Genomic DNA, 12,225 nt, shown 5'->3' with positions numbered 1-12,225 from the left:
ACTGATATCAGTACTGGGGGTAATCTTCAGAGTCTTTTCCCGACTGCTGTGCTGACATCTGCTTGGGGATCAGGAGGGAGGAGGAACCGGGGAGGACCTAGCAGTGGGAGGAAATGCTCATGGGTTCCAATATGGCCATTGGTAGGGCATGGAGGCTCAACCTCTATCGGCCCATGGATCCAGGTCTCTGGAGCTCCGTGGAACTTCTTCTGGGTCCCAGGAGTACATTCCGCTCGATGAAGGTGAGAGATCCCTTGTATCCCAGCAAGGGGCATAGGAACCTAATTCTGACTCAGAGAAAAAGCCTGAGTTCCTTGACAGGGAGGCATGGTACCATGTGGTGTTGAGGACCGGCTATGTGTCTCCAGAGATGTAGGCACCAGAGACAGCATGCTGGACTTGCCGCTAGATGGCACTGGGCAAGGAGACACTGGATGGGTTGGCCATGGTACTAGGGACTGAATGGTATTCGCAGTTAAGACTGACGAAGACTGTGTTTCAACTGGTACCAGACCAGTTTTCTGAACTGCTGAAGAATCTGGTACCAAGAAGTATAGGAAATCCTGCACCCCAGCATATGCCTCCGGCATCGTCGGTACCCATGGAGTCCCCTGATGCTGCTGTTTTTACATCAAAGGGGTTGGTACCACAGCGGGGGTCTGCCTCAATGGTGCAGGCATCTGAGTTGATAACCCTGTGCGAGATGTTGGTGCCAGGGAGTGTCTTTTGTTCAAGGACACTCTCCCCTGTTCTCCAGTCTGTTTGCTGGAACATGGAATTGGGGACCTTGATCTCCTGGATGAAGCTGCTCCTTAAAAGATTGGTGCTTATGCTTCTTCCTTGGTACCAGGGGAGGTAAGTGCCACTCAGTCTCTGCAATGTCTGGAGGGATGCTTCTGACCTAGGTAGAAGTGCTCAGTACTCAGTCTGGGCAGGAAGGCTCTGAGGGTGAACACAAGGCTATGTCCATGAGGAGCTGATGCAGTCTCACCTCTCTGTTCTTCTTAATCTGGAGCTTGAAGTCTCTACAGACCTGACATCTTCTTGGATGTGATCCTCCCCAAGGCATCCCAAAAACCTGGATTGAGAGTCACTCCTTGGCATTGACTTCTTGCAGCCAGTGCATGCCTTGAAGTCCAAAGACTGAGGCATGCCCCAGTACTGGGAGTCAGTACCCAGAATATGTGGGAACCAACACTTTAAGTAAGAAATGGAACTTACTGCTGTAAAGTTTTACTAACTAACTAACTATGATGAATACACTAACTATATACAAAAAAAGGGAGAACATTTGCTAAGTAAGTCAACATGCTTACAACTACCGATCATGAGCAGTAAGAAGGAACTGAGGGAGGCTGGGAGCAGCTCTGCCCTTTATGTCATTACACAGTAGCATGAGGCAGCAGAGGGTGCATGCACCACTCCAGCAGGTGCCACTAAGGGAAAAATCTCCCACTCTGGTGCACACAGCTGAAGTGGAAGTGACTTGTGCAATCACTAGAAGAATGGATTCTGACAGAGAAAAGTAGCTATTGGAGAGACCAGGTGGGTGAGGTAATATCTTTTATTAGACCAACTTCTGTTGGTGAAAGAGACAAACTTTTTAGTTCCACAAAGGTCTTCTTCAGGTCTGGGAAAGGTGATCAGAGTGTGACAGCTAAATACAATGTGGAACAGATGGTTTAGCCTAAGTAATTAACATATATTTTAAGTAAAGCAATGTTTTTATTTCAGGTATTTTCAGTAAAAGTCATGGACAGGTCATGGGTAGTAAACAAAAATTCACGGCGCATTACCTGTCCATGACTTGTACTATATACCCCTAGCTAAAACTTGGGCTAGGGGACTGCAGGTGCTCTGAGGGGGTGGTCGGGGGGTGCCACAGGTGCTGTTGGGGGGTGGCCCGGGACCCCCGCTGGTGCTGGGGGGCAGGACCTGGTGGCGGTGCGTGGCCAGGGACCCCTGCTGGTGTGGGGAATGAAGGGTTGGCAGGGCTGGCAGGCTGCCTACCATGCTCCGTGCAGCTCCCCGGAGGTGGCTAGCATGTCCCTGCAGCTTCTAGGGGCAGGGGAGGCCAGGCGGGCTCCGTGCGCTGCCCCCACCATGAGCTCTGGCTCAGTTCCCATTGGCCGGGAACGGTAGCCAATGGGAACTCCAGGCAAGGAGGCAGTGCCTCCAGGCAGGGACAGCGCACAGAGCCCCCTGGCCCCTCCGCCTAGGAACTCTAGGGACATGCCAGCCGCTTCCGGGGTATTCCCCCACAGGGGTGAAAGTAACAAAGACGACTTACTGGAACGGGGACGCAACTCCAGGTCCCTGGAAGGGGCGGGGCCTTGGGTGGGAGGGGGTGGGGGTGGGGGTCAGCCTCCCCCAGCCAGCCTATCCGCACTGCTGGGCTCATGCCGCCAGGGGCTCTGGTGGCGATTTAAAAGGGCCCAGGGCTCCGGCTGCTGCTGCGGTAGCTGTGGCGGTGGCTGGGAGCCCCAGGCCCTTTTAAATTGCTGGGCCCCAGGGCAGCTGCCCCTTCAGCTGCGTATGTGCTGGTACTGGTGGCCACTTCTTACCGGTACACTGTACCAGCCTACTTTCACCCCTGACTCCCCACCAGGTAAGCGCCACCCTGCATCCCAACCCCCAGCCCTGAGCCCCCTCCCACACCCAAACTGCCCCAGCAGCAGCCAGCACGACTGGCCCAGGGGCTGCCTGATCTGCTCAGGCAGCCCCACAGCCATCTTCACCGGCTGCTGCAGATGTTAGACATGGAACCTTAATTGTAAGAAACCATTCCAGGTGATGTGGCCAGTTAACACCTCTGCAGTCACAGGACAAAAAAGGGGGAGTTAGTGGGTTACTGGTTGTTGTAATAAGCTCCCAGGTTTGTCTTTTGAAGGTGTTGTGTATGTTTCCTTTGAGGATGAGGATTGAGAGGTGATATATGGATTGATCGTATTATGAAAAATAGTCACCCACGGGTGATATTGTGTTTTGTCTTTTATAATTTTTCTGTGTGAGTTCATTCAAGGGTGTAATGATTGCCTGGTTTCACTCACACAGTTGTTATTGGGGCATTTAGTGCACTGGGTGAGGTATAACACATGTTGTGATAGGCATGTGTAGGACCCATTGATCTTGAAAGGTGTGTGGTGGGGGATATTGCTCATTGTAGGAGTGGAGATATGTCTGCAGGTCTGTTGTTCTGGCAGGCTCTGGTGCCACTTTGAGTTGGTGTGTCCTGGTCTGTGGGGAACTTGCTTCTGATGATGAGGTGTTGGGGGAGGGGAGTTGTTTGAAGGGCAGAAAAGGGGGCTTGGGAAGACTCCTCCACTTTCAGACAATTCACAGTTCTGAGTCGTGTTAAAGAACAGCCCCTTCAACTTCACCTTTGTCTTTTCTGCATCCTTAACCACACACTATATAAGGACCTGATCTTGCTGCTATTGAGGTCAATGGTAAAACTCTTACTAACTTCAGTGGGAACATGATTAGGCAAGAAAATAGTAGTTCTCAACCTCTAGAGCAACCATACCAGTGTACTAGGCTAAAGCATCAGATGAGCCAGGCTAATGACCAGATGTGTTTTCCAGTGCCCTACCTCCCATTACAATATTCTGCTGCGCACACTCTATCCTGATATGGATAGAGCTTGGGATGCTCTTGTGATTGTTAGACTGGGGTATTGGTCAGCCCAAGTTCCACTGATGAAAGGAAGGCAGACAACAGTGGCTTATTGAGACTCAGCAGGGAGGCTTATCATTAAGGTAGAGTGGGGGAACTTAGAGTATGTGTCGCAGAAGCCTGAACACCAGAAATGGCATGCAGACCTATGGTTGGGAATGGCTGCTGTAACACAGTCAAAATTACCATCATGTATACAAAAGAATATGTAATTGTTTAATAAGATGCTTCTCTGTTTTTTAAAGATGTAATGTGAGTTTTCACAGTCCACTACAGTATGGATACTATTTTAGCACAAGATAAGAAGTACATTTTTAGCAATTCATGGGAAAAATGTCTCAGAAGAACTGAAACTGAATGTACAGTCAGACAAATGGCTTACCACAACCCACACGGAGAAACATCTGATTAAATGTTTTCATAGTTTAAGGGATGAAAAATGCTGAAATTATTTTCTGATCAGAGGAGGGTTTCACTTTCAGGTGTATGATATTTTCAGTGACCTCTTAAATGTAGCAGAGCCAAAAAGATTTTCTTATTAGCTCTTGGTGTTTTCTTTGTGGATTATGAAGCAATTACTTCCAGTTAGTGAATATATTTATTGAAAGTCTGACAGAAATTCCTCAATATGTGTACTCATGGCCTGACACAAAATGAGAATTTCCATAATCACCTATGTAAATTAACAAAAATATTATTTCTTGGAAAACCAAGAAGATTCCTTAGCAAATCACATTTTCTTTGGCTCAAACTAATTTTCTGGTTTTGCTAAGCAGGTTAATAAAAATACTTGGGATTTTCTTACTATACTGGTCTGTTTTCACATAAGTAAAAAAGTGCAGAGACCTCCTTTGATTTTGAAATTTGAATCATAAGATATATTTGACAATGTAACCTCAGCTCAAATCCTGGTGAAAATTCCCCACTGTGTTAAAAAAGTTATGGCTGGATGCAACAGATTATTGAGCTAAGGGATGTATGAAAGCAATAAGAACTCCCACTGTGGGCTCTCAAATATCCTCTTCTGTCTGTTGCTTTACCTGCTGCTTTTCCTGTAGCTCCATAGTAGCTCAAGGATAGCTGGATTCCATTTTCCAAAGTGGCTGAAAAAGATCCAAACTTGCTCACAGCTTTCTTTTGATTTATTAATTTTCCTAAAAAAAAGAAGAAAAATGTGGATTTAAAGAGAAAAAAATACATATATATGAATTGCTGAACTGTAATCTATTGGCTACTATGTGCACTACTACCTACTAGTGGTTGGACTGTGTAAACCCCCTACTAATAGTGACAACCAGTCTCTTTGTGTTACTGGAGCCAAACATCGTTGGTTCCTTCCCCTATTCTGCATATGCAGCTTAGCTGCCAGCCACGTCATTTTTATATGTGCAAGCATGGATTTGCTACCTCACGAATGGCGTAACATGCAGAGCACCTCAGGGATCAACCTCACAAAACTTTTCCAAATCCTTCATTAACCTACATCCTATCATACAGGATCCTTTTGTAAACAGTTTAGGGCCAAATTCTACCCTTATATATATCAGGATAAGTAAGGAGCAGCTCCACTGACTTCAATGAGTCTTTTTCCTGAATAAATAAAAAGTAAGGACTTGCTGTCCTTAGTTGCACTACTGGATGAGACCATTGGTTCATCTATTCCATTATCTAAGCATAGCTTATACTTGATGGTTTAAAGAAAAACAAAACAAAACAAGATCAAAATACTTCTAGTTAGATGCAAAATACTGTATATTAATGATAGGATTTTTTTCTGATCCCCGAAGCAACTAGCTGAAGCACCGAAGCCTTGTCCCCATTTACACACTCCCATCATCCTCTTCTTAAAATTCTGGAAAAACAGATAAGCAATCACTGAAGATCAACAGACCCAAGTTCTGTCAAACCAAGGGAGGAGAAAAACAGAATCAAGAACTCCACCTTTCCAGCAACCTCCTCCTGTCCAACCCATTAACCTGCTAGCTTAAACATATCAGCTGATCTTAATTGCTGTGTTCACATGGGAGAGAGGTAACTGATGGTTACCAAACAATTTAGGGCCTTTTATGTCAAAAACCATCACCTTGTATTACAACCAGAAAAGAAAAGGAAAAGGAAACCAGAGATTGTTATAGGAGGAGCTGACAGCGCCACCTATAAAGTTGCCCAATGCTTCCCATTATAAGACCCTGTTTTCAGTTGCTTATAACTCTGTCAAACTTTAACTGTTTGGAATGAAATTTTCCATTCTGAGTGTCTGACTCAGGCTGAATTTCTTTGGAAAATTTCAGCCAAAACAGTTCAGCTGGTTTAGAGAGTGAGGCTACGGAAAAATGCAGCTTTTTTTGCCCATGTTAAAAAATTCTGGTGACCTTTTCGTTGAGAAGCTCTTATGTTCCCATGCTCTGGAGCAAGGACTTGAAAACTGGGGCAGGCGTTGACTATACCACACCACACATAGATACATTATTTTCTTTGTAAATCAAATGCACGAGAGATAATCTGTCTTTCATCCCAGATTAGAAACTGCACCTTTGTTTACCTTGTGAGTCAGATCTACATCCTTCTGTATGTGGAAAACATCTCTTGTTCTATTATAAATTCTAAATACTGTGAAATGCTTATATATAATTAAAGAATATATAGAGTATGTCCTCCAAATTTAGAAGATTGTATTGATTTTGTTTGCTTTCATTGTAAATAATTGTTGCACTCTAGAAGTAATAGGAATTGTCTAGCACAAGGAAGAATAAATGTTAAAAGATATAAACCAGGGTATAACTTTGGGATATTAAGAGATATTGCAAGTTGATAGTAGGAGCCAATAATGATATTCAATCCTTGAAATGAACCAAATTTAAAAAGCTGCGCATAAGAAAAGGATTAAAGAAATTTGTTATACACAAATGCCATCTACTGGATACCAATGGAAGCAGCAAAGAAATGGAAAGAGCTAAAACTAAGCACTCACTTGGCATGGGTCCAATAGGAATATATGGTTGGCTCTCTCCTACGAGCCCTAAAACTAGGGTATATAAACTGAAGACACCATGAGATGAAGAGAACTGACTGAACCCAACACAAGAAAGTGAGTCCTAAGTGCAACCGACCGAAGCCCATTCCAGATGCATGGAAAGGACTCTCCCGCATCCCAGGGTTAAGAGGGTAACAAGAAGTGGTGAGATTTCATTTCAATGATTGTATTTCCCTTTCTGTTCATTGACATAAAGAACTGTACTTATCTTGCTGAGTCTATACTCTAGTGAGACCTCAAGTAACCATATTTTAGATTCTAACTCCTTTATAAGTCCAAACAAAATGGCCTAAGAGAGATTGAAAACAATTACTTTAAGTAATAGCTTTTAATATTCTAAACCTGTCCCTTTTGGACCAATCCATTCAAATTTACTAATCCCACGCTTCAAAGTGTCTTAAAGATAAGTACATCCTTGGAAGTATGATAAATATGTTAAGTACTAAAGAACTGAGAATTAATTATCATAAGTAAATGTAATAAGAAATCTTGGTAATTTGCCTTGTTCTTGGATATAACTGCTGAACCTCAACTTTAGTCTGTAATAATCATTTGTGAGAATGTATTGTGTGTGTAGTACACACAACTGGTTTAGTCTACATTTGTGTGGTCAACTGTTTGTTCTGGATGAATTAATACATTGTTATTTAGTAAAGAATAAGCAAGTGTCCTGATCTGAGAAATACGGTTCAAGTTAAAATTTGACGGTCCAAGAACCCAGCGTTCAACTAATAAGCCAACGCTCCCTGGACTCAATAAAAAAGGATTATCCCATTTGATTCCATTATATATTGGTAAACCTAGTTTGTTAGAGTTCAGCTTTAAAATCTAACTGGCACCATGCATGGCAAATTCACAAATTGTCTTGCCTTTCAATCTTACAACTCCCAGCTACACCTGAAGTCAATGGGAGCTGTGCTTCGGAAATATAAAGTGCTATATAATGCTAAGTACTCCGAAAAATCAGGTTCTAGGTGTCTCTAATTGAGTACTCCAAATTAGTGGGTATTTCTGAGCTTGATCTCTCTGTGCCTCAGTTTCTCATCTGTAAAATGAGGATAATACCCCACCCCCTATCTAACAGGAGCACTGTGAACATAAATTCATTAATATTTGTGAAATACTGATACTATAACAATAAGTGTAATAGAAAATGCCATTAGGAAATTAATAATTCTGTTTTCAGAGCAGGGTTTGAATAGTAAATAAGGCCTGGGGCCACACAATGAAAAATAAGTAGAAAACAAAATACTGAACAGCTGCTCATTAATGAACACTGTTCATCTTGTGCACCGAATGAAGCAGCAGCAACCTTAATTCTGGCATTTCCTAATTTTTCAGTGTTTAATAATGTTCTCAGTAATGTTCTTTTAATGTATTTTTGTATGTGTAATAAATATATAAAGTGAATGTTTACATATTGATATTGTCATTAACCAAATGCATGAACTGAAAGGTTAAAAGAATACTTATTCAAAATACCTTAAATGATCTTTCCCATGCTTTCTAGTGGTTAGGGTTTTTTATGGGTTATGATCATGTTATGGTGTACCTATAATTATAATAATCGTTGGATCAATCAAATCTATAAAGTAATAGTATTGTGTGGGACAGTTCCTTGGTTACATAGATGTGAGTTGAAATTTATGTAACTCGCACACACAGGCATCATCTACACTTGTGGCATATAGGTACATGCAGCCACACACCACAGTGAAAAACAGGCTGCATCCACATTGAAGTGTGTAGCTACATAGAGCAGTGAAAGGCTCCGGCAGGGGGGAGCTGTAATCTATTAGTTCATGCACATGGCCACTGGGTGGAGGCACTGACTGCAAATCCCAGGGCTCTTTGGTCCTAAATTGGGTCACTGAGCTCCCAACAAGAGTGGAGTAAGGGGATCTCCATTGGGGATTACAAGTGCCAGAGGAGGGGGCTACATTTAGATACTATTGCAGAGTTGTAGGCTTCTGTATGGTTTCATTTGCACAACTATCTGAGCAACCCAGACCAAAGGAGAAATATAAAACTTCTCATGCCCCACTGATCATGAGACTTCTCCTAGTATGTCCTCCTCTTATTTTCCCCTTAACTCTCTCCCAGTGTCCCTACCCTTTAGCTCCTCTCTGTCTGTTGACACTACCTCTGTTTCTCTTCCCACTCTCTGGGTGCCTCCTTTCCCCTCCACCCTGCAGCAGAAACTATAGTATGGGTTACAATTAGGGCTGTCAATTAATCACAGTTAACTCATGCAATTAACTCAAAAAATTAATTGCGATTAATTGGAGTTTCAATCGCATTGTTAAACAACAGAATACCAATTGAAATTTATTAAATATTTTTGGATGTTTTTCTACATTTTCAAATATATTGATTTGAATTACAGCACAGAATACCAAGTGTACACTGCTCTCTTTATATTATTATGTTTTATTACAAATATTTGCACTGTGAAAATGATAAATAAAAGAAATAGTATTTTTCAATTCACCTCATACAAGTACTGTAGAGCAGTGGCTCTCAAAGCTAGTCCGCCACTTGTTCAGGGAAAGCCCCTGGCGGGCCGGGCCGGTTTGTTTACTTGCCACGTCCGCAGATTCGGCCGATCGCGGCTCCCACTGGCTGCGGTTCGCCGCTCCAGGCCAATGGGGGCTGCGAGAAGGGCGGCTAGCACATCCCTCGGCCCGCGCTGCTTCCCGCAGCCCCCATTGGCCTGGAGCAGTGAACCGTGGCCAGTGGGAGCCACGATCGGCTGAACCTGCGGACGCGGCAGGTAAACAACCGGCCCGGCCCGCCAGGGGCTTTCCCTGAACAAGCAGCGGACTGGCTTTGAGAACCACTGCTGTAGAGCAATCTCTTTATCATGAAAGTGCAACTTACAAAAAAAAAAACCTACTTTTGTGTTACATAACTGCACTCAAAAACAAAACAATGTAAAACTTCAGAGCCTACAAGTCTACCCAGTCCTATTTCTTGTTCAGCCAATCACTAAGATAAACAAGTTTGTTTACATTTACAGGAGGTAATGCTGGCCTCTTCTTATTTACAATGTCACCAGAAAGTGAGAACAGGCATTTGCATGGCACTTTTGTAGCCGGTATTGCAAGGTATTTACATGCCAGATATGCTAAACATTCGTATGCCTCTTCATGCTTCACGATAAAGAGGTGAATTGAAAAATACTATTTCTTTTGTTTTTTACAGTGCAAATATTTGTAATAAAAAATAAATATAAAGTGAGCACTGTAAACTTTGTATTCTGTGTTATAATTGAAATCAATATATTTGAAAATGTAGAAAACATCCAAAAATATTTCAATACATCGTATTCTATTATTAATAGTTTGATTAATCACACGATTAATAACGATTAATTTTTTTAATTGTGCAATTAATCATAATTATTTTTGTTAATCGCTTGACAGCCCTAGTTACAATTATTTCCCACAACATCTTCCCTGCCCCTGTGCACAACAAAGTAGGTAGTGATCAAGCCAGCAAACTGGCCCTGTGGTTAGTCATGCCCAGATCCTCAAGTGTGCCAGAGCTCTGATCTGAACACCTGAGGGGGTGAGGGAAGGTTGCTGCATACCACCTTTGTGTTCCTCTGAATCCCACAGCTGCCAGGAGCGCTTCAGCCTGTAAGAAAACTTAGGGCTGCTCTACTTTAGGCCAGTTTTTAATGGCCACCTAAAGTGAGGACCACTGAAGAGCACCCCTACAGCTTCTTTGGGCTCCAAATGGGACGTAGCGTAGCATCCAATAGTCCAATGACGTTTCAAGCAAAGTACTAGTCAGAATAATAATAGCTACAACATAGCACATTCACTCTACTTATTCTGTTGCATTTGATGAATGGCAATGATAGCAAGTAAATTATTCAGCATCTTACAGAAAGTGAAGCTAGACTTTCACTCAGGCTTTGATTTCCTTCCAGTCTTCGCAAATAATGTCCAGTAAAGTGAGTTCATCCTCCCATTCTTCAGTAGAGCACATTTATCTGTTTTCAGCTAAACTAAATTTATTTACCTGGTATTATAAATAAGAATTCTTTCATTACTTGCTACTTGTCATGCCTTGCATCTAATTACTGGACTATTTTAGATTATTACTCTTTATAGCAGTGATGGTGACCCACTGACCTGGCTCACTCTGCTGCCCTTCCAAACAGTTGCTCATTTCTTGTCCTTCACTTTCTTTCAAGCTTTTCTTGGGGTCTGTGATATGAATGAAGAAACTGTGGCGATCCTTTACCACCTTCATTTTTACCAGAGTTATCCCTGAAAACAACGAAATACAACCATTTGTAAATGGCTTGCTTTTGTGCCTGCAGTTACAGATTGGTGATGCCAACAAGTCAAACAGAGAAATTAGTTAAGGTGTGCCAAATTGCTTAGTAGGAGTAATAGGACAAAATTAAGAATAGGAAAATTTAGATTGAAAAATCTTCCTGACAGTCAGTTCTATTAGGATGTGAAATAATCTTCCAAAGGAGGTTGTAGAAGCCCCATTTCTTGGGACATTTAAATCCAGATTGGACAAATCACTGGAGCATGTAATGTAGGGAACAACCATGTACTGGTTGCTAAAGGATGGACTAAATAGGACCTAGTTGGTCTCCAGTTCTAATTTTCAGGTTCTCTGGTTATCCACCAACTGTTAAAATATAATAACAAAATATCAACGTTATGATAATACAGAAATACAGTGCAATTAGAAACTATTCTCCAAGTTGCCTAAGAAATCATTAATTTAATACAGAGATGTGAAAAGAACTTTATTATCACTGAAAGTAGTCTTAGAATACTGATATTGAAGAGCAGTGATCTAATCAGTTCTACAAGCATAACAATTATAAAAAGTTCTCAAGTAATAGCCTTTAAACAGTGTCCTATTTCACGAATACTGTTTTCAATTGCACATGCACCCCATCAATCAACAATAAAATGAATGAAATATAAAGAATGGAAGACTCACCCTTTTCAAATTTTATCTTTTCTGCTTGGATCTGTCCTCCATCAGTGGGGAAAAGATATTGACTGGTCCCTGAGACTTGAATGAGATCCTCCCCCACATTGTAGCCAAGAAACTGGAAAAAGAAATGTCGGACTATGCATGGATTGGAAAGGCAGAAGGCATGAAGAAGGCAGATGGAAGACAAGCAAGATTGCTCTCTTCTGTTTGTTGTTGTTGTTGTTCAGCCATTCAATGCTATTATACAGTGATTAACATGTAGAATTGTTAGATACTGGCATAGGAAATAGTAGCTTATTTATGCTGATATCACTTTCAAAATACTTTAACAAACTATGGGGCAAATTATTTTCTATTACACCAATACACAACCCTATTATTATTAATGGGGGTATCTGGTTACAAGGGAAAGCAGAATTTGGTCCTATATGAACATATAACATCACTGCTTCACTGATATGCAACCATCCCTGGGGTTAGAGAGTGGTAAATAGGTTGTTTGCTCACCATGTAACAGGGAGGAAGGAGAAATTCTGGCCAAG

At 42.0% G+C, this 12,225-nt stretch overlaps 1 protein-coding gene across 3 annotated transcripts in view; it reads right to left on the bottom strand.

The window, feature by feature from the left end:
• SPAG17 (sperm associated antigen 17) overlaps window positions 1-12,225 on the bottom strand; it is a 245,908-nt gene that overhangs the window by 82,573 nt on the left and 151,110 nt on the right. For all 3 annotated transcript variants that reach the window (XM_054042535.1, XM_054042551.1, XM_054042544.1), the window contains 3 exons: window positions 11,687-11,798; window positions 10,852-10,989; window positions 4,716-4,829 (listed from right to left, as the gene is read on the bottom strand). In XM_054042535.1, the coding sequence (XP_053898510.1) occupies window positions 4,716-4,829; window positions 10,852-10,989; window positions 11,687-11,798 (364 nt within the window). The remainder of the gene's footprint in view (window positions 1-4,715; window positions 4,830-10,851; window positions 10,990-11,686; window positions 11,799-12,225) is intronic.

The sequence above is a fragment of the Malaclemys terrapin genome, chromosome 1, assembly GCF_027887155.1.
Source record: "Malaclemys terrapin pileata isolate rMalTer1 chromosome 1, rMalTer1.hap1, whole genome shotgun sequence".
Taxonomy (NCBI): domain Eukaryota; kingdom Metazoa; phylum Chordata; order Testudines; family Emydidae; genus Malaclemys; species Malaclemys terrapin.
Note: the sequence above shows the minus strand (reverse complement) of the source record. Positions and strands in the feature narration are given on the sequence as shown.